This window comes from Squalius cephalus (genome assembly GCF_949319135.1).
Source record: "Squalius cephalus genome assembly, chromosome: 6".
In the NCBI taxonomy this organism is placed as follows: Eukaryota; Metazoa; Chordata; class Actinopteri; order Cypriniformes; family Leuciscidae; genus Squalius; species Squalius cephalus.
The window spans coordinates 28,755,682-28,779,689 of NC_137127.1; the positions used below are offsets into that span (position 1 = coordinate 28,755,682).

At 35.9% G+C, this 24,008-nt stretch overlaps 2 protein-coding genes and 1 long non-coding RNA gene across 3 annotated transcripts; 1 reads left to right on the forward strand and 2 right to left on the reverse strand.

Moving 5' to 3' along the window:
- Positions 1–5,081: 5,081 nt before the first annotated feature.
- LOC307160660 (extracellular calcium-sensing receptor-like) lies at positions 5,082–9,513 on the reverse strand (the record flags this gene model as incomplete). The annotated part of the gene is made up of 6 exons (XM_079874853.1): positions 5,082–5,995; positions 6,204–6,327; positions 6,414–6,635; positions 7,807–8,592; positions 8,758–9,052; positions 9,290–9,513. The coding sequence occupies 6 exons, from the start codon at positions 9,511–9,513 to the stop codon at positions 5,082–5,084; spliced, it is 2,565 nt and encodes an 854-aa protein (XP_079730979.1).
- Positions 9,514–18,474: 8,961 nt separating this feature from the next.
- Positions 18,475–18,856, forward strand: LOC307160684. Its single transcript, XR_013821601.1, has 2 exons — positions 18,475–18,535; positions 18,645–18,856. It is a non-coding gene; the product is annotated as an uncharacterized lncRNA (long non-coding RNA).
- Positions 18,857–20,259: 1,403 nt separating this feature from the next.
- olfcv3 (olfactory receptor C family, v3) lies at positions 20,260–23,767 on the reverse strand (the record flags this gene model as incomplete). The annotated part of the gene is made up of 5 exons (XM_079874691.1): positions 20,260–21,378; positions 21,698–21,922; positions 22,024–22,839; positions 23,090–23,378; positions 23,541–23,767. 5 exons carry the CDS (start codon positions 23,765–23,767, stop codon positions 20,260–20,262), a joined length of 2,676 nt encoding a protein of 891 aa, XP_079730817.1.
- Between the last annotated feature and the right edge of the window lie 241 nt (positions 23,768–24,008).

Sequence of the window (24,008 nt, forward strand, 5' to 3'; positions counted from 1 at the left end):
AAGAAGTTCAATCTGCCACAGGAGCTGCTGATCCAGTTCTACTCAGCCGTCATTGAGTCTGTTTTAAGCACTTCCATCACTGTCTGGTTTGGTTCAGCTACCAAATCGGACATCAGGAGACTACAACGGACAGTCCGGACTGCAGAGAGGATTATTGGTGCCCCCCTGCCAACCCTCCAGGACCTGTACTCTTCCAGAGTGAGGAAGAGAGCAGGTAAAATCATCACAGACTCCACTCACCCTGGACACCCCCTGTTTGAACTGTTACCGTCAGGACGGCGACACAGATCACTGGCCACAAGAACATCCAGGCACAGGAACAGTTTCTTTCCACAGGCCATTTCCCTTCTGAACACTTAACATGCCCCCCAAGGCATATGCCTGTAAGTGCAATACTCCCACTGTCTAGTGCAATATTCTCTAACTCAGGTGATATTTATATCTATATTATTCATACTACTCAAAATACTGTAAATATGTTCATAATCTGTAACATGCGCTAGACTCCCACTGTCTAGTGTAATATTCTCTAACTCAGGTGATATTTATATTTATATTATTCATACTACTCAAAATACTGTAAATATGTTCATAATCTGTAAATGTTTATTCGGACTAAACCCAACTGTGACCCTACTTTTTTACTTTATACTATTTTTATTTTTATTTATTTTTTTTATATATTTTATTCTTAGAATTTGTATTACTATGTTTCTTGTTGTATTTGTATTTGTATATGTGCACTGGAAGCTTCAGTACCAAGAAAAATTCCTTGTGGGTGCAAGCACACTTGGCAATAAAGCTCTTTCTGATTCTGATTCTGATTCTGAAATTAACAGAGGTTTATTGTTTTAATAAGACCAAATAAACTTTTTTTCTCTTTGAATGAAGTGTATTTTTTCTTACCGGAATGCCATGTATTTTTTTTTTTATTTTTTTTTTTATGCATGTTATGAGTTTCACAGAATACAACATTTATTATCCATTGTTATTTTGCTTCTCAAATAAATGTACCTTAATTTAAGAATGTTACTTTAAAAGAAGATTGTTATTTACTCAAATTAGTTCCTAGGTTTTTTTTTTTTTTACTGGCATTGTAGACTATGAATATTGTTGCCTCTATTATATGTTGTTTTGAATAAAAGCATCTGCTAAATGTAAGTTCAATCATTTTATCCTACTTCTTGCATTATTTTAACACATTTTTTTTAACACATGTGAACAGCTCAGTTTAGGTAAACTAAAAAAGTTAGGGACTATCTTATGTAATTTAAAAGCAAGTGATATTGATTAAAATTTTGTGAACCAAAATATATCTATTCAGCAACAAAAACAAGTCTTTGCTATCTAGTAGTGTTGAGAACCATTATGTTTTCTTATCGAATAGTCTAAAAATACAATAAAGAATTTGTAATTGTGACTGCCACTCACACTGTTCAAAATGTGTCTTATAGCCTATGTGAAATCAATAGCCTATTGTAAACAGGACTTAACATGGACACAAACAGTTTTATTACATTTAAACCTACCAGGAACATCAACAACCTCTGCCACTTTGCTCCATGCGTCAGTTTTCATTGTTCTGTCTCTATATGAATAAAGGGATGTGACATAGAGAACGGGGAAAGAAGACACAGCAACAATCAACTTCTCCTCCATGTTGCCACTGACAAAGTTATCAGGGGGAAGACCGCATTGTTTACACATTTATATGCATTAATTAGCTAATGATTGTTTTGAAGAAATTATCAATAAAGTAAACATAAGCCATGATCTCTCAGTCCGGGAAAAAGTTTATTACCATATGTTTGTGTAAACTTACAGTTTTTCTCGATTGCTTAAACACTATAACCAGGCTTTTGAACTAAAATTTCAAAACCATAACGCCATTTATCAAAAAGCACACCCATTTCACTAAACTATAAACACTATTCCCTGTTTTGACACATGAGTCAGATTTGTTGAACTGTCACTGCAAAACTCTACACACAAATCCCTTCATTTCTCATTGCTTAGACCATGTTGTCATTTAGGAAGCACTAGCATTCAAAATTGTTCACTCAAGTCAGCACAGCTTCAGCTCAGTTAGCACACAATTACCGAAGTGGAAACACTAAGAGTCAAAATTTAACACACATCAATCAGAACCTTCAATAGATATATAAAAGGGCCCAAATCAGTTTATTGCATTTTGGAACAATGGATCTAGAAAGACATGAAGGAAGAGGGATAAGAATGAGGAGGAGGAAGGGCAAGGACAAGAAGACAAGCAGTCTCAGATGAAATTCAAGCCACTCTAGTTGCCCATGTCTTTGTCAATGGTATGACTATGAGGGAGGCTCGGCTACGAGTAAGGCCAAATTTGAGTCACTTTACCATCGCCTCGAGAACCTTCAGGGAGGTGTGGTGGCAAACAAAATTCTATCACTGAATAAGAGACAAACATTTCCAATAGTCTTTGATGAGGTTTATTTTCTTGCAAGAAAAGGCCAGCAGTCATACAGTCAGACAGTGTGGCTGCAGAGTGTGACAGTGAAGGGAGGGCATCCTTTCTCCTTTATAGTCTTGACTCCCAGAATGTTATCTTTCTAGGCAAATGATGGTATTTCAACCATATGTGGAACATTCTTAGACGTGTCCATCATATTGTATCCTTGAGTGGAGGCCCTCCTGTTACGTCCCAACACTCTTTACCATTCCAATACAATTCGAATTCCATATTAGAATAAGGTTTGTGTGTGCTCTTTTACTGTCATATGTTGGTCACACACTACTGTAAGTAAATATTAAAAAAAAAATAGAGGAGAGAGTAAAAAAAAAAGAGTAAAAAAAAAAAAGAGTAAAACAGGAAAAAATAAATGTTTTCTGTGTATGAATAAAAATGTTTTCTGTGTATGAATAAAAATGTTTTCTGTGTATGAATAAAAATGTGCCAATGTATCCACTGGTTGTGTCTTTTGTGTTCATCATGTGAAAAGGTTTGTGATGGGGGAACCACAAGCAACATAACTTACCAGTTTTGGAAATGTTGTTTTGAATTTATTGCACCAGTGTCTTAGACTATGTTGTAGTGTGTGTGATTTTGAGGGCTTGTGTGTCCTGTTTGAGGGCAAAGTTTGTTTTTTCAGCAAGAGTGAATGGTTTTGAGTGTAGAGCTTCATTTTGACCTGAAAATAGGATGTTTGGGGAATTGGGTGAGACGTTATGGATTTGTGTTTATAGTTTTGAGAATACGAGGCATAGTTTCAAGAAATGTGTTTAAGCAATCGAGAAAAACTGTAATACATTTTTAGGTTACACGTATAACATCACAAATATTAGAATATTATAAAGCAATTGTAACGGGTTATTACTTATAAATTTGGACTTCACTTTATGAACCAATTAGGAGATCAGAAGATTGTTATGTTCGACTACGGAGATGGAGAGTTATTGCTGAGGGATGACAGGACACCACAGTTAAGGTAAGTATATAACTTTTATAAATGTTTGTTTGAATGCACAGGCCTTTCCCCTTTTAAAGTAAACACAATAAAATAAAATAAATAAACAATTAGAAATTAATTACTTCAATTCAATGAAAAGAAATAAAATAAGTCACTGAACAAATCACTGTCAGTTTTACACTAGAAATACATTAATAATGTACCCAACAGCAAATTGACAAAACCTGTTCAGACTCAACCACAATGTTGTAATATCACGCTCACGTCGACGATAGGTTCAATTTCCAAATACTCAATCACTGATATCAGTCCCTTCTATTAGGTATCTCAGTTCTCAGTCCCGTATGGAGAAAAAAAAAACAGTCTCTGTGCAGGAAAAGTTTTACCTTGAGCAGGGAAAACAAAATATGAAATCAAGATACTCTCTTGGTCCTTTAAGATGAATTTTCGTCTTTTTCGTCCAGTATCCGATTAGGTTGGCTCGCCATCCATGAGAATTAACTCCACTCAGAAAAAAAACCTGACCTGTTCAAAAGGCCAGAAATGCACCACCGCATTTAGTCAACAATGGCATCACATAAGGTAAGTATCTCATCATCAGAGTAAATTAACATTTAAACATACAAATAAAAGTAATCAGTGTTTTACAATATTGTACCTTTTACAATATTACATTGCTAATAAACATTTCTCTTTTCAGGCACGCGCACGAGACATGCACGTGAAGCAATTTGACTCCAAGTGAAAATGACTGAACTCACTCAGCACAATGAAATTGTACAATAACCTCCAAAAATACAACATAAATCTTATGGACATAACAAATGAAATAAACTTCTGTTTTTCTCACAAAAGTAGTGTTGTGTTTCTTATTTAAACATTAAATTCAGCATACACACATAAATGAACTCACCACATCCAGATATTCACTTTCCAGCAATACGACGATGTAATTAACCCATCGATCGGCACAGGAGTAAAACAACTACAGAATCCACTCAATATCTTCCTCTTTTAACAATCCTGAAGAGATGTAAAGACTATTTTTATAGTTTTACTCAATTATTTCTCAATTTTCTTTATGACTAAACTAGACGAATTTCTCTCAGACTTCTCCACTCTCCGGTCTCGCGCATCTGCTCAGTGGGCGGATCATATCAACAGTATTCTGATTGGCTGAACCAATAACCCTAAATATTACAAATTATTTTTCCCACATAATTTATTCAACGAAAAGGGTTTGTTGACATCTCCAATCTTTAATTATTTACGTTTTTGTGAACCCCATTAATTTACAAAAATATATTTTATAATACTGAATTAGTCTGGGTTACACAATGTTTTATAAAATACTTTTTATTTGTATATCTGTATATTGCATAACTCAGAAACATGCTGAATCAAGTACACAAGATTATACATCTGTTCAGACAACAAGTGTAATTATAAAACTTTATCAATGCAAATTTATCTTGAAATTCATTTTGATAAGTTTGCTGTTCTAAACTGTTTTTGTAACAATCATAGCACAAACATGTGGAACAGTGATGTCAGTTGATGTCAAAGCTTACGCATTAAAATCACAGAATGTATCATATCTTATATTAAACAGTTGGCACGAGAGTTGTGTGTGTCTCAGAGGGCCTTTGATGGTACTTTACCCATTAAATTTTTTTTGGTATTCTGCTCTGGTCTAAAAATTATAATGAAACACTTAGGGGCAAAAATACAGAGAATCAGACCAAAGCTAGAAGCTAAAATTGCAAATATTTCCACAGCTACAGTAAATTTCCCTGGAGAGCTGACATAAGCTGGAACAAATGTAATCCAAACAGCACAGAATATGAGCATACTGAATGTGATGAATTTAGCCTCATTAAAGTTATCAGGCAGCTTTCGGGCCAGAAAAGCTAAAATAAAGCAAAGGAAAGCTAGGAGGCCAATATAACCCAGTACAGCCCAGAAACCAATAGCTGATCCTAAACTGCATTCTAAAATAATCTTTTCTTTGTAGTGTTGCATATTGTTGTAAGGAAAAGGTGGAGATATTGTTAACCAAAGCACACATATAAGGATCTGTGCAAGAGTGAAACCAAAAACACTGAGTCTCTGTTGATGAGGCCCAAACCATTTCATTACATTACTTCCTGGAAGTGTAGCCCTGAAGGCCATTAACACCACTATTGTTTTCCCCAGAACACAAGAGATACAGAGGACGAAAATGATCCCGAACGCTGTGTGACGCAACATACAGGACCATTCAGTGGGCCGACCAATGAAAGTAAGTGAACAGAGGAAACACAGAGCCAATGAGAAGAGCAGCAGAAAGCTCAGCTCTGAGTTGTTGGCTTTTACTATTGGAGATGTCCTGTTTTTATAAAACACTAAAGCCATGCTCAAAGCCAGTAAAGCCCCGGCCATAGAAAAAACAGTGAGGATGATACCGAGGATCTCATCCCAAGACAGAAACTCCACTGGTTTAGGAAGGCACTTGTCATTCTCATTGTTGGGCCAGAACTCTGGAGGGCATGGATAACAATCTACAGAATCTGGAAAATGAATTAATAGTTAAATTACACACAGATGTGTTGGCAATGCGATGGACACACACACAAAAGATGATAGAGAATACCATAATTTACTGTGGGTTAGAATGACCGGCCTTGAACAGAAAAGCAAGATATTTTCTTTTGGGGGCATACAAGATGCAAAGAAAATGGATTCTTTATTTAGCAGAATAAGCCTAAACAAAAGTACCTGTCTCATTGCTGATTGCTCCTTCAGCACAGTCAATGCAGTCATAACAGCAGACAGGTCTTCCTTTTTGCACAGCCTTCCTAGTGCCTGGAGGACAGCTCTCACTGCACACAGACACAGGCACCTGCAGGAGACAAGAACACAGCACTCACAGATATTCACAGATATTCACAGTTAACTTACACATGAACAGAACAAAACAATGTATACCATTTCCCTGCCATCGTTCCAAATGATAGCTGTGCTCAAACTGAATTCTTGTCCTTTAGGCTGTGATGCATCATAATGACCAACTGAAACAAAATCAATTGAACCGTCTCCCTGAAGCTGCCAATTCACAAGTTCATAAGTGGCCACAGGGTCTCCATTGGTGTCAAATGAAACAGAATAATTATTTTTGATGAAGTTAACTCGCTTGAGCTGATCAAAAACCTGCAGGGTGGACATTCAAAATTCAGATGTATTTATGACATTGTGTTGATTGAAATATAATTCGTTAAATTATCAATGCAGAAATACTGGGTAAGATTCTGAATATATACAGTATATATATATATATATATATATATATATATATATATATATATTTATTTATACAGGTGCTGGTCATATAATTAGAATATCATCAAAAAGTTGATTTATTTCAGTAATTCCATTAAAAAAGTGAAACTTGTATATTATATAGACTCATTACATGCAAAGTGAGATATCTCAAGCCTTTATTTGTTATAATTTTGATGATTATGGCTTACAGCTTGTGAAAACCACAAAATCAAAATCTCAGAAAATTTGAATATTACATGAAATCACACAGTAATTACACAGTAATCCCATGGTCATTGAACCAGGTTTTGGTTATTTTGGCAGTGTGGGCAGGTGCAAATCCTGCTGGAAAATGAAGGAAGCATCTCCATAAAGCTTGTGTGCTGAAGGAAGCATGAAGTGCTCTGGAAATGTCCTGGTAGACGGCTGCGTTGAGTGGACAGCACAGTGGACCAACACAAGCCGATGACATGGCTCCCCAAACCAACACAGACTGTGGAAACTTCACACTGGACTTCAAGCATCTTGGATTGAGATGCAAAATTTGCTCTCATCAGAAAAGAGGACTTTGGTCCACTGTGCTTTATTAAATCCAGAGTCAACGCAGCCGTCTACCAGGACATTTTCAGAGCACTTCATGCTTCCTTCATTTTCCAGCAGGATTTGCACCTGCCCACACTGCCAAAATAACCAAAACATGGTTCAATGACCATGGGATTACTGTGTAATTACTGTGTGATTTCATGTAATATTCAAATTTTCTGAGATTTTGATTTTGTGGTTTTCACAAGCTGTAAGCCATAATCATCAAAATTATAACAAATAAAGGCTTGAGATATCTCACTTTGCATGTAATGAGTCTATATAATATACAAGTTTAACTTTTTTAACGGAATTACTGAAATAAATCAACTTTTTGATGATATTCTAATTATATGACCAGCACCTGTATATATATATATATATATATATATATATATATATATATATATATATATATTGTTGTTGTTTTTCTTTCTCTCATTTAAAATCAGTTAGATTTTTTTATTTGAAAACGTACCTGCTGGGGCTCAGCTTTTATGTTTTTGTCACAATGCTTTTCCTTACATACAATGCCATGTAGGGCATGAGCTATAGCATATGTGGCTTTGTACACCATGTTAGTGATCCTCAACTGGGACGTGTCTGTGTACGGGTTCTGTAATGCGTGCAGGTCCTCTGTGCCATCACATGCTGGCATACCAGTAGAATAACCTGTCTGCCGTTTTAGACTACAGCTAAATGAGTTTTCCCAGAATTCTGTCAGCAGGGGAAATTTCAGCGCCTGCTCTGGAGACAGGTCAAGTAAAAAGTTACGAAATCCCGGGATAACAGATCGCGGGATTCCAAAGCCTACAGCACCGATACACAAATTAAACCGCAGCATTTCTGGGTCTGTAACCCACGCCTCACTGCCAATCCACTGCATCAGAGGAGGAGGCTGCTGACTCAGCTCTTCTAAGAGGATTCTCATGTCACCTGAGGCCAGGAAGGCAACTATTACACGAGCCGTTGATCTGCGAATGACATCGGCGACTCTTTTCAGTTTACTGCGTGGCTGGGTCCTGTAGTAGGCCTCAGAATACTCCACACAGATTCCCTCCTCCTCCGCAGCTTTCAGGAATGATGCCATGCCATTGTTCCCATAGTCTGAATCACTGCGCACAGCCCCGATCCACGTCCATCCGAAGTGATTGACCATCCGTGCCAGTGCGGCCGCTTGATGGTGATCACTGGGGATGGTCCTGAAGAAAGTAGGATACTGCCGCTTGTCACTGAGACACGCGCATGTTGCGTAATGACTTACCTAGTTTACCGTTAAGGGAAAGTGAAAAAGTAAGCAACCGAACAAAAAATCAAGTACATACATTCTATTGGTCGTTCTTTGTATAGATGCAGTAAAAGATCTATATCTGAACTACATTTGCATTTATTTTTAAAATGACATGAAGTAATCATATTGAACCCGCACCTGTGGAATTCCAAATGGACCGAGAAGTCTTGAAATGCTTATAGACGGCGTGGAGCCAGATTCTGCGACTACTGCTGTAACAGCTGCAGATTTTACACAGGAATCAGTGTCGTTAAATATGAGATCTAGTCCGTTGGCAAGCTGAAAGGCTACTTTGATTGCCATTGGCACAGAAGCACAAGAGTCATATATATGATACCCTAAAGTTATGCCTGGCAAGAGATCGGAGCTGTTGTTGATCTCATTGATGGCGAACTCAAAGGCACGAACAAAGCGCATCTCTCTATAACCCACGCTGTTGAGATAAACACAATAAATAAATAAAAATACAATAGAAAAATAAATATACTTTTACATGAAAACAGTTACACATATGAATTCTCATAACTTTATCACATGATTATAAACATCAGATAATATTTTTATGAATATATGAACTAATTAATATTTTATTGATATAGAATTATAATTTGAACAATTTCAATATCAACATGTTATATTAAGAGTGATATTCCATACTATATATGCTAACCTCCCACTGCACTCTAGTGGTTGTGGCCATCTAGTATAGAGGTGCTTCTCTGTCCTCAGATAGTCATGAATAGAGAAAACCCCTCCAATAACAAAGTCTCCATCCTTTAAGAGGGCAGGTGGCTGAGGGTCACCTTGCAGGATGCAGATGCCTAAATTAACCCCAAATACAGCAGGACAAAGTCTGCCAATGCAAAGTACTGTAACAATTAATAAAACATTCATTCTCTTGTTAGGACAGTGAGCTCTCCAAATATCAGGTGAGCATTGCACCATGTTTAAATAGCCAAGATTGTTCTCTGTGGAAATGAATTTGCAAGGGGAAATGTAAGAGGGTGTGGTTAATATATTTGAATGCTGAGTCATACATAATGTCAATATGTGCTGTGGGTGTTCATAAAGTTTCTAAACTTCAAAAACAGGACCTACCTTCTTTAATCCTTGTGTGGTGTTCAAAACCCTATAACCCCCGGGATCTTCTCGGTCAAAAATAACCGTTCTATAAAAAATAGCTTATAAATCTTTCATTATAGTATATTTTCACCCAATAATGGATTCAATCTTTTTGTCAACTTGTTCTCTTTCAATTAGGACTGGTTTTATATTTCTATTTGCATCTGATTAATCGTAGGCCTCATTTATTTGACAGTAGGGATCAAATTTTTTGAGAAAAAAAAAACATTATTTTTGAATAATTTTGGAAATATTAAATAAAATCTGAAGACAATTGGCACTGTTGATCACACTAGTCTACTTTAATTTTTCACCAGGAATTTTGTTTTGAAAAACTTTTATTTTGTATAAAATGGCACATTGTCACACTTGTGGTCTTCCCGGTCAAAAATGACTGGCCTACAAAAAATAGCTTATAAATCACTTGTTATGTTGTATTATCACCCAATATTGGATTCAATCTTTTTGTCAACTTGTTCTCTTTCGATTAGGACTGGTTTTATATTTCTATTTGCATCTGATTAATCGTAGGCCTCATTTATTTGAGAGTAGGCATCTCATTTTTTGAGTAAAAAAAACATTATTTTTGAATATTTAAAATATTAAATAAAATCTGAAGAAAATTGGCACTGTTGATCACACTAGTCTACTTTAATTTTTCACCAGAAATTTTGTTTTGAAAAACTTTTATTTTGGACAAAATGGCACAGAGTTACACTTGTGGTGTTCCACTCGGCCATTGAGGGCCATTGTTTCAATGGGCCATTGAAAGTGAATGGGAGAGACTGAAAAGTTAGAACGCCATGAGGAATATCTTTAGATCTGATTGATGGAATATATTGAGTTTAGGCTCTTTTTAATCGTGAGCTCCTGCTGTAAATAACGTTGTGCCATTTTTCATGATCAATGTATTTTTTATGAAGATACGAGTAAAAAGGCCAAGTCTAAGCTACCTTGCTTGGCTACGTGAGTCTGTGGATTTTTTTGTGTTAGAACTCCATGAGGAATATCTTTAGTTCTGAGTAATGGATTATGTTGAGTTTGGACTCATCTTAATTGTAAGCATCTGCTGTAAATAATGATGTGTCATTTTCCACAATCGGAGCATGTTTCCTGAAGTTACGAGCGGAAATGTGTCTAAAATTCAGCATCCATATATGGTTTACACATGGGTCTCTTGAAGGGCTTCTTTTACAAAAACCTCGCTCAAGTTTAGTAAAAAGCCTGAAACAATTATGCTTGCTGTATTGAGACCTTTCAAATGACATATGACACAGGACTATCTGAGCTGTATGATGTATTTGACATATTGCTGAATGTAGTACAAAAAAGTAGTTTATAAATTATGAATTTTATTTTTCTATTTATCAGCAAATAACTCAGCACTACTTAGGAGTTTATCAAATTGGCTACATTCATTGTAAATTTCAGACTCTTAAGCTTTCAAATGACACCTATTTTAAGTTGATCAATGTAATATTTTTGAAAAATATTATGATTATTTATTTCGCAGCTAGGTGGCGCCAGCGGGGGGTACATTTCGTTTTAGAGTGATAACTCAGCACTTGTTGGGAGTATTTTGTGTTGTTCCATTCATTGGTTGCTTAGTAATTTGAATTTTTTTTCCACCGGCGGGACACTTCGGGTTTAAAGGGTTAATCAGATGCAAATATAAATATAAGTCAAGTCAAGTCAAGTCGCTTTTAACAATGTAGATTGTTTCAAAGCAACTTTACAGAGATAAACGTATAATTTATGGTAACAGAGATTGTTTTGGCTTTATAGTGATTCTTTAATCGAGCTAAAGTTATTGTTCATTGATTCGCTTCCGTCGCAACGATCATTTGTTATTAAATTAGGGGCCGCTATAAGACGACACCATTCTCTCTACACAGACTTTAAACGCGAACCTGTGAGAAGCACTGATGGCGTTCACATGCGCATTAAGAATTGGTTCTATAGTTATGTGCGTTTGAATATATGTGCACAGGTTTGGAGTTCCCTACAAACCAAGCCTAAACAAGGTAATGGTGCCTTATAAAATTTTGATACAGAATTTTATTTTGTTTCTTCAGGGTAGGTACGTGAAACGAATTTCCCGAAAACGCTTTATCTGTAGAGTGGTAAAGGGATCCTCCATAGGGAGAGACTAGTTGACACTTTAGCACCCCACTATGACATCGGGTCCAGGCCAACACAGTCTCACCCCCAAACGTCACATACTGACGCGTCTTGACCAAACGGCAATATACGACGAAAAGGGTACCCCTAAAACGTCCGTATGTGACTATTCGGGTTATGGGTAGGTTTAGGTATGCGTTAGGGTACCGCTAAGAGGCGCTGCTGGTGCGCTTATGTCTTCGTCTCATATGGACGTTTTAGGGGTACCCTTTTCGTCGTATATTGCCGTTTGGTCAAGACGCGTCAGTATGTGACGTTTTGGGGTGAGACCGGGCTGTCCAGGCGCAGGTCCTTCATCAGATCTGGATACGGCCTGGATCCGGCAGGCTGCGGGAAAACCTCGGGATAAACAAAGACACTAAAATTAGCGTAGATGCCATTCTTCTTATGATGTAACGAGTACATCAGGATTTATGGGAAGTGTTCCCAGTTCCGGCTGATCTAATCTATGTAGCCTAATCATTGAATTAAAGAAGTCTATAATGTGTTATGTGTATGCTAGGTCAAAGAGATGCGTCTTTAATCTGGCTTTGTGTCTGCTTCCCGGACAATGGTAGGAAGACTGTTCCAAAGTTTTGGCGCTAAATAGGAAAAGGAACTACCGCCAGCAGTCGATTTTGATATTCTAGGTATTATTAACTGGCCGGAATTTTGAGATCGCAATAGACGTGAAGGACTATAATGCGTTAAGAGCTCGCTCAAGTACTGCGGAGCTAAACCATTTAGTGTTTTGTAAGTAATCAGCAATATTTTAAAATGTATACGATGTTTAATAGGGAGCCAATGCAGTGTTGACAGAACCGGGCTAATATGGTCATACTTCCTGGTTCTGGTAAGAACTCGAGCTGCTGCATTTTGAACTAGCTGTAGTTTGTTTATTAAACGTGCAGGACAACCACCCAGTAGAGCATTACAATAATCTAGCCTTGAGGTCATGAACGCATGAACTAATTGTTCCGCATTTGTCAATGAGAGCATATGGCGTAATTTAGATATATTTTTAAGATGGAAAAATGCGTTTTTACAGATACTAGACACGTGACTTTCAAATGAAAGATTAGTATCAAGAGCACACCCAGGTTCCTAACCGACGACGAAGACTTAACAGAGCAGCCATCAAATGTTAGACAGTATTCTAGGTTATTACGTGTGGACGTTTGGGATTTTTTGTTATATTTGGTTCTCTCATCATCCTACTTATTTTGACAAGTTTGCAATGAGATCTGTCCTTAACTTTTTTTTTTACTTTTTTTCATATCACATATTTTAGTAATCATCATAAATTAGGAATCAGTCATTCGAAAGCTTATGAACACAAAGTTCATCCTGTGAAAACTGTTTTGAAATTGGATGACATTGCGTTACCATGGAAACGGTACTCTAAATTCTTGGGTACTGACAGAAGTGTAGTGGGCGGTGTCAAGTTTCATATTACAAAATGTATTTTAACTACTTTATAATCAAAACCTTTTCTAATCTTGACAAAACACATGCCATACAAAATATGGAACCTTGAGACTCAGACCTTTCTGAAAAGAAAGGTCTGAGTCTCAAGGTTCCATATTTTGTGATAGAAGTGATATTTGAACAGAAATGTATTAATTTGTACGGAAGCCCTGAACCGCAACGTAAAAAACAAAAAAAATCTGTAAAAAAAAAAAAAAAGTTATGTAAAAAAAAAAAAAAAAAAAGTATGTAAAAAAAAAAAAAATTATGTAAAAAAAAAAAAAAAGCTATAATTTCGAGATTAAAGTCGAAATGTTTCAAGATTAAAGTCGAAATGTTTCGAGAATAAAGTCTTCCGTAGAAGTTGTGTGTGTGCTTGCCGTTATTTCACATTGCCGCACAGGCATTCATGCGTGTGTGTGTGTGTGTAAACTGGATCTACACAAAATAATAGCTTTTTACTTTTATCTGGGCTTTCAACAAAGGGATATTCTACAGGTCTACCAACATGACATTAGGCTATAGGACGTTATAAAATATACTGTCAGACTGGATCAAGATATCCAGCTTTATGAATGAATGAATGAATGCATGAATGAGGCATTTATATAGCGCTTTCATATGTCTACTGTAGGCCTACACTTAAAAGCGCTTTACAATCATTTCAGGGAATCTTTCCTCAACCACCAGTGGTTATTATATTTGAGGAAATCACGGGATCCGGTCAAATGATTGGATACAGAATGATGCACTTAAAATGTATATAGAACGTACTATTATAGACGGCAGTTCGACTTCACAAGCGCATGTATTTACACACACACACACGCACGCACACGTGTGAAATAACGGCAAGCACACACACACAACTTCTACGGAAGACTTTATTCTCTAAACATTTCGACTTTAATCTCGAAACATTTCGACTTTAATCTCGAAACATTTCGACTTTAATCTCGAAATGATAGCTTTTTTTTTTTTTTTTTGCATAATTGTTTTTTTTTACACATACTTTTTTTTTTTTTTTTTTTTACGTTGCGGTTCAGGGCTTCCGTAAATTTGTTACAGGAAAAAAAAAAAAAAAAAAAAAAAAAAAAAACAATGGGATGTGGGTGACACCCGGTGGCTATTAACAAAATCTCATTGGAACTTTTTTGTGCAATTTTTGTGATATCAACTTCGAATTTGGAACACAACTTGGATAGAAATACAGGTGCTGGTCATAAAATTAGAATATCATCAAAAAGTTGATTTATTTCAGTAATTCCGTTAAAAAAGTGAAACTTGTATATTATATAGACTCATTAGCCTACATGCAAAGTGAGATATCTCAAGCCTTTATTTGTTATAATTTTGATGATTATGGCTTACAGCTTGTGAAAACCACAAAATCAAAATCTCAGAAAATTAGAATATTACATGAAATCACACAGTAATTACACAGTAATCCCATGGTCATTGAACCAGGTTTTGGTTATTTTGGCAGTGTGGGCAGGTGCAATTCCTGCTGGAAAATGAAGTCAGCATCTCCATAAAGCTTGTCTGCTGAAGGAAGCATGAAGTGCTCTGGATATGTCCTGGTAGACAGCTGCGTTGAGTGGACAGCACAGTGGACCAACACCAGCCGATGACATGGCTCCCCAAACCAACACAGACTGTGAAAACTTCACACTGGACTTCAAGCATCTTGGATTGTGTGCCTCTCCATTCTTCCTCCAGACTCTGGGACCTTGGTTTCCAAATGAGATGCAAAATTTGCTCTCATCAGAAAAGAGGACAATGGTCCACTGTGCTTTATTAAATCCAGAGTCGACACAGGCGTCGACCAGGACATTTTTAGAGCACTTCATGCTTCCTTCATTTTCCAGCAGGATTTGCACCTGCCCACACTGCCAAAATCACCAAAACCTGGTTCAATGACCATGGGATTACTGTGTAATTACTGTGTGATTTCATGTAATATTCTAATTTTCTGAGATTTTGATTTTGTGGTTTTCATAAACTGTAAGCTATAATCATCAAAATTATAACAAATAAAGGCTTGAGATATCTCACTTTGCATGTAATGAGTCTATATAATATACAAGTTTCACTTTTTTAACGGAATTACTGAAATAAATCAACTTTTTGATGATATTCTAATTTTATGACCAGCACCTGTATGGATTTGATTTTTTAGTAATTCTAGAGTAAACATTATTTTGCAAAATATTTATTTATATAAAATACAAATATTTAGTACAGTATATTTGGTTTACAGTATATTTAAACTTACATAATTTTTTTTATACTTTCATTATTTGAAGTGCAATAATCTGCTGAGTGTCTTCTTTAAAACAAGACCAAATGTAGGTCTATATTCCAAAGCATTCTTGAATTAAAACCATTCACAAGTGCATTTTCACGACTATTCTCAAAAAGGGGGTGACAGACAGTTAAGGGGTTAACTAACATTTGTCTCACATTCTCAGTCTCTAGCCTGAACTTCTTGTCTTTTAGTTATTATTATTATTATTATTATTATTATTATTATTATAATTATTATTTGTAAAGGGTATGCATGGCTGTAGTATCCCTGTAGAAGTGTAGGTCTGAGTTTGATTGTTACATAATAGTCCTTTATAGTTTGTTGTTTGTAGTGTCCAGTAAATTGATATACTCTTACAAATACCCATTTTTGAAGCATTGTGTTATTACTGTACACTCTAAAAAGTGCATACGGCTTGTCATTAGTTTAAAGAACTTTTTATACTTGATCTGACTCAATACATTCACTTTTCTGGCTTGTCGTTGGTCTAATGTAATTGAGTTTAGTTGTCTTGAAGTAAAAAAAAATTTTGGGTGTAATTTAAACTAATTGCTTTAAATCAAATTACAATTTTACGTCCACGTCCAAACCACGTGACTACTGACGTCATCAAGCTTGGGTCGAGAATTTTCTGTTCGGCCGCCATCTTGTTTTGCTGTATGAAGACCGTTGCGGATCCACAGTATTGGTGAGTAATCCTAAAATAAGTTTTCATTAAGTTTTATCGCCGTTAATATACATTTCTATAATATTAAAGTAGAATTCAATGCATTCATGCATGTGTTTGGTTGAATATCTGTTTTATTTTGGTCAGAGTCATCTGATATTTCAAGTGTACAGTTAATGTTAGCTATAACGTTAACTGTTAGGCCTAGTAATGATGGATAGCCATTAATAGATAGGCTACTTAAGTAACGTCAGTAACGTTAGATAATTTGTGGACTTTTAATTACATTATTTATTTGGGTTTTTCCTGCATTGAGAATTACAAGGCGACCGCCTCCCGCCTCCGTCAAATGGCGTTCCCGATCCGGCTGTCCTCAAAACTCAGACAGGCTCAGATTAGGCCTGTCGCGATAAATAATCAGAAATATTGTTACTCAATCATTCACAAATTCTAATATAATGATTTAAGTGGTGTAAAGCCATTTCATATCTTCTTGTGAGGGACAGAAGAAATTTTACATCGTTAAATTAAAGTTTGCGCAATCTCCTCTTCCCTCCGTTGCAGCTGTCAATCATTTGATCCATTCAGCATTCAAACAGCGCGTCGCGGTAAAACTCCTCGTCTACCAAATTTAATAATCGTGACAGCCCAAGTTCAGATACCTATTTTCCAAGCAGGATTTTACCACCTTCAACTCATTTTGATACAGGAAAAACCTTAAAATAGTATATAATTGTTACTATCGGTAGAGATTGTAACGTTAACGTTATAATACATTGCGTGTATACATTTCGTTCATTGAGTGGATTGCATAAGTTTCTGACATTTGATTGATGTAGAAACATTGGTGAATGAGAAAAATAAAGTAGCAAGAGTGGTTAATACTTTAAAATGAGTCAAGCAACAGTTAAGTTGGTGTGATTATGCTTCAAATCAAATGACAAGTTTGCATTCTGTTTAAGTCGAGTGACCACGGACGACCACGCACGGACAAAATTCTTCTCGACCATCATCTTCTTTTGCTGCAGGATAACCTCATGGTGGACCCAAAATTACATGGTGAGTAATGTTACAAATTAAATTACGTTTGTTTCTATCATACATTTATAATCACATGAGGATCAGTTAACTGATTAATGCAAACGTGTTTTATCAAATAATTCAAAGTTTGAATTCAAAGTGGACATCAGAGAATTTACACTTTATCAATATATTGCAGAGCACTGAATTGAGTTCTTCCCATACACAAAAGAAATATATTTGAAATATATTTTCAGGATATATTTTGGAATATATGCAAATATTTGAAATTGGCCCAATAAATATATTTCATACTTATATTTCATATATTTTTGTTATATTTCAGAATATATTTCAATGTATTTTTTTCTGTATGGGTCCCCAAAAGTGTTAAAAATATATGTGGCATATATTCCAAATACATTGAAATATATTCTGAAATATAACAAAAATATATGAAATATAAGTATGAAAAATATTTATTGGGCCAATTTCAAATATTTGCATATATTCCAAAATATATCCTGAAAATATATTTCAAATATATTTCTTTTGTGTATGGGTTTTTAGTGTCATATGGCGTTTGAATGGTCATAGATATTTTATTTTAATTGAAAATGTCTACCTTGCCAAGTATTCACTTTAACACATTTGGTTGTGTCTTAAACATTTGCCAAAAAATCGAGTTTGTCTTTGTTGGTATGTGTGTTAATTCTTAAAGTGACAGTAGCCTCATATATACATACTACTGTATAACCTTAAAAGAATAAATATATGGTAAATACTTGATTGATCAATTACGTTGTTTACGTTTTAACACACTGCAGTAGGTTCCGATTACGTCATAAAAGTTTAAACATTTTAAACACGCACGCAATGACCTATTACATAATACGTTACACAAAATACAGTATTTTATGAAATCTGTATGAAATTACATCTTTGCAACTTTGAAAATAATTATTGATAAATGTTCAAATTACACCAACTTATTTAACATATTATTTATAAATATCTAAACTTGCACAATTTTTGGCTCTTAGGTGCAAAAGCATATCCATGGATTTTAATTTTCTTTATGAAAGTTGGTGATTGCTGTGTTTGTCTTTTTTAAGATACAGATGTTGAAAGACAACAGTTTGGAGTCATTGTAGTCCAGTCAGAAGATAACGGTAAGTAATTGGTCTCTTTTTGGTAAGAAGAGTTGAATTTATGAATTAGCTCTCGGAGTAAGAATTGTTTCCTTTTTTTAAAAAAATTTTTTTTTATTGTGTCTTTCAGATTGGCCAAAAAGATGAAGCACAGAGAGAACTTGGACAGTTTTTGTGCTCTATGAAAGTGATGGTCTAAGCACTCCCCTGGACATCAGCATTGTCATTGATGGTACTGAGGTTTTACATGAGTTGTCCTCAGTTGCATCTGCTTGTGCCATGATGTTTGGAATCACGTACTGAGAACTTGAGGTATCCTGAAGTACTTAAATATACCTTTGAGGCCTTTCAAAAAATTGTCATGGACATAGTGAAGATGCAAATGGATTTTAAAAGGTTAATTCATCCAAAAATGAAAATTCTGGTGGTATTTACTCACTCATCGTGAGCGTCATCTTCTCAGTTCTCGCGCTTGTGTCGTGGCGCTCTCGGGAACTCACTCAAGACCCAAACTCAAAAAAATTAATAGTTGAATAAAGTCGAAAGGTTTTTTTTTTTTTTTTTTTGTACACAAAGTATTCTCGTCGCTTGATAAACTTAAGGTTGATCCACTGTAGTCACTTGGACTATTTTAACAATGTCTTTACTAACTTGTCTTGGCCGGCAGAATGAAATTACATAGCAACCTATGAAGGAGTAAAACAGCTCTCAGATCTCATTAAAAATATTTTAATTTGGTGAACTAACCCTTTAAATGTTCCTGCATGTCATGCCTTTTAAGGAGCTTTCAATGTTTCAATGGTTTTTTTTTTTTTTTCTTGGTTTTTTTCAAAGAATTGATGTTACACTGGATGATTTATCAATGCCATATTAAGGGCTTTTCAATGTTTTCTGTTACATTCCTAAATTTAATGCAAGGTAATCTGAAATGTCAAGTGACAATTTTACTATAGCAAATGGAATTGATGTATACATTTATTGATGGATGATTTTTTTTGTTGTACAAAATTACATTGTTGACGGTTTTATTATTGAATGTATTTTTTTTTTTTTATTAAGTCATGCACATAAACGGTTTCAGAATTGACTTTTGTAAATCAAATGAATTCTTCATCACATGTTTTAACAAGTGGAAATTCTGGTTTCTGTGAGTTTGTTGGAAGATTGCACTAAATAAACAGTTAAATGTTGATTTCAGAGTGTAAAAGGCTTATTTTTTCAGACAAAAATTCGGTTATATTTCATGTTTGTAATTTGATTTTGTATTCATTTTGATATTTAATATATAAAAAATGTTAAAAATTAAGTTAATCCAAATAATAATTTATAATTTAATGCTAATTAAACAAATCTCTTTGGTTGAAAGAGTATTTTTACTTTAAGTTGACTATGGAAATGTGATTTGAGTAAATTAATTTTTTTAAGTTGAGATAAAGTAAACCGATTACTTGTAACAAGTTGAAGTAATTTTTTTACTTTGATCCAACGACTCATTTTTTTCAGTGTATGCTTGATTTACATGCCTCAATGTGTACACTTGTTAACAAAAAGACATCAAGTACCACTCATAATACAATCTAAAAAAAAATTGCAGTAATATGTATTCAGATTAATAAAGTAAGCAAAAATTATATATATAAAAAAGTGTTTATTCAATTACTGTTAATTTGCTATTTTTGGTTATTTATTTCATATTATTTCTATTTCTTTCACTTTGTATTGGACTCAAAACATGATCAGTTGTATTATTTGTCTTTTCCCATTAGATGTTGCTTGGTGTTTTTCTCAGGCTTTAGTAAAATAATATAAACCTTAGGGGTGAATAAGCAGAGGAGCAGGCCAAAACTAGATGCTAAAATGGCAAAAATTTCCACAGCAGTTGTAAATTTACCAGGTGAACTGACATATGCAGGTATAAATGCCAGCCACACTGCACAAAATATAAGCATGCTGAAGGTTATGTATTTGGCCTCATTAAAATTGCCTGGCAACTTTCGCGCTAAAAATGCCAGAAAAAAGCAGACACAAGCCAAAAGGCCTATGTATCCCAACACACACCAGAAGGCCAGATCAGAGCCCACACTGCAATCCAAGATGATCTTGGACTGCTGATATTTAGTGTTTCTATTGGGGAAAGGTGGGGACAATACAAGCCAGACAGTACATATGACCACCTGAACTAGAGTGCAGCAGAAGATGATGATTCTCTGCTGTATTGGGCCCAACCATTTCATTATATTGTTTCCTGGTCGGGTAGCTGTAAAAGCTGCCAGCACCACTAAAGTCTTGCCCAGGATGCAGGATATGCAGAGGGAGAAGGTGATGCTGAAGGCAGTGTGTCGTAGCATGCAGGACCAGGATGTGGGTTCCCCAATAAACACCAAAGCGCATAGAAAACATAGAGTCAGTGATAACAAGATGAAGAAACTGAGCTCTGAGTTATTTATGCGTACAACAGGAGTGTTTCTGTAATAGACAAATACAGCAAACACAGCTAAAGTGAGGCAGGCCCCCACTACAGCTATTACTGTTAGGGTCATTCCCATTGCATCATGGGATAGGAATTCAACCACTTTTGGAATACACACTGTTCCATCAGCATTTGACCAGTAATCTTCAGAACAGGCCATACATTCTAATGAATCTAAAGAGAGGGAAAGACTATAAAAATGAGGATCAAGGTCACAGGTTTTTTTTCTTTTTTTTTTTTTTTTCTGAATTATTGAAGTTGTTCTCCAACCTGTCTTATTACTGATTTTGCCACTGTCACAAGGTACACAATCAAAGCAGCACAGAGGCTGGCCACGACGGACAGCCTGCCTGAATCCCGGAGTGCAGCTGTTGCTGCACACAGACACCAGAACCTGCTTAACAACACAGCCACACATATATTAGTAATGTATACAAGTGTATATTAATAATGTTCCTATAGGTCAATAGCATTATTAATTATTTGACAAGAAACTAATTTGCTACTAACTAACCTGGATATATAATGATAATAGGACATACTGATTAACAACGATTAATTTTGCCTTTTGCATTTCCTTCCCACTGACTGATCTTCCATCTTCAGAATAACAATTCTTTCATGTTTCAAATTGATACTTACCTCCATTTGACCCTACAGAACTTCAGAACATGGAATCTCATGTACTGAAATACACTGTGAGAACAGCTTGCCTCAGTCTGATGTCCGGGCCACATGATAGCCTTCTCTTGGATAACCAGTTCTTGGCCAGATTCTTGTGCACCATCGAACATCCCCACATTAACAAACTCAATATTTCCTGCTGAGCCCTGCTGCCAGTTTATGAGGTCATAAGATGGGATAGAATCGCCTTTCATGTCAAAGTTCACTGTCTCTCCTGAAATAGTGAATGACACTTCTTGGAGATACTGCTGTAACTGCGTTTAGGAGATAAAAGACTGTTTGCATTAGTTCAAGTCATAACTTTGTACAGAGTTAATTTAGCATTAATCATTTAAGCACTCATTATTTTGAGTACCTGCCATGGGTAGACATTATGTTCACTTGCACATGTGGAGTTTTTGAACGGCCCTTTCCCAGGTGTACAGTGAAGAAGGTTGTGCAGGGAATGAGCAATGGCATACACTCCTTTGTAAACATTATAGGAAATGCGGGGGCTAGAAGTATTAAAATAGGCAGAGTGCTGCACCCTAACAGTCTCCTGCCCTGTGCAGGAGGGCAGATGATTATTTAAGCTGGAACTGTTGGGCGAACAGTCATATAAAGCCCCCCACAGCTCATGAACCAGAGGATTTGAGGGGTACGTTTGTGGGTTCACTGTTGTGAGATACTCACTTAACCCAGGAATTTGGCCCTGTCGTATGCCAAATCCAATGGTCCCTCCAAGGAAAGGGTAATATTCACTTCCTGTGAACACAGAGGCTGTAACCCATGCCTCACTAGCAATCCACTGTATCCCAGTGACATTCTGTTCCATGTAGTCTCTTAAGAATGGTGTGAGCTCCCCTTCAGCTGAGAATACCACTACAACACGAGCAGTGGAGTGGCTCATGACTCGAATGATTTCCAGTGCCCTCTGACGCTCGTATAACAGAGGAATCATCTCTTGATAAGCAACACATATGCCTGTATCCTCTAACTCCTTCAGTAAGCCCTGAAGGGCAAAGCGACCATACTCGTGATCTCCTCGTACCACTCCCACCCAGGTCCAGTTAAAATGCAGCAGGAGTTGTGCAATGGCCTTTACTTGATAGGCATCACTAGGGATTACTCTGAAGAATGTAGGGAATTCTCTCCTATCACTAAGACATGCACATGATGAAAAATAACTGATCTATCAAGGGGAAGAAAAAAAAAAGAAGAAGAAAATTCTGTAACAAGAATATTATTAGATCTTAGGTTGCACTGCATGGTTTTAATTTACACAGCTAAGACTGTGTACATTGTTAACTCTCCATTACTGAACATTTATTTTTCGCAATTTATTCTCTATTTAATTATTTTCTCACAAAAAAAAGCACACACAAACAAGCACACTTTATATTAACACAAAAATAATTAAAAATGTTTATTTTTAGACTCACTATTGGTATCCCGAAAGGCTGCAAAAGTCTTGAAACTACAATAGACTGAGCTGACCCGGATTCTCCTATGATAGCAAGCAGTGGACCAGGACCTGCACACATGGGGCTTAATTGCTCATTTGGCCCATTTAGAACAGCTACTGCTGATCTTTGCCCAGTCAGAGGGTATGCACAAGAGTCAAAGATTTTGTAACCCAGAGTGTATTCAGGTAGAAGATCGGCTCGCTTGTTTATTTCCTCTACAGCAAGTTTCATTGTAAGGGCCCAGCGGAAAGCTCTCGGATCAAATCTGCAGATGAAGTAAACAGAAAGAATGAAATAAAAGGCATCCAAACTTAAGTTGTACACGTTTAAATATTTCTATCAAAACACCAATTTAAGATATTTATACCCTACAAATATTATATTCTCTAGGCAGTTTTAAAAAAAAAAATACATTTTTGTTACTCACCCATTACATTTGACTGGCCCCGGTTTGTAAGTACAGTTGAGATCTGGAATTTCCTGATTGTAGTGCAAAGGAAAAATGCCACCTATATGAAAATCTCCATTAGCCATGAGGCCTGGCTCAAAGTCACTTTGCAGGACACATTTAGAAGCATCTCCAGGAGTGAGTGCACTGAGATGGTAAACCAGAAGCCACAGGAGAAGGACAGTCATGCTCTCTAATGGCTGCATCCCTCAGCATGACTACAGTGGGCAGGACACCCTGTTATATATATCAGACACAGATCTTCATGCATCTCATTATGTGTCATGGTCATATGCCATCAGAAGGATTCAAAATACTGATATTCATAAATATGCTTTATTAATATGATTCCTTTTTACAACAGTAGCGCAACCCATGACCATATACATTGGATTCATTAGAAAGAGAGTAAATTTGCTTTAGGACATGATACAATTTTGTGGTGTA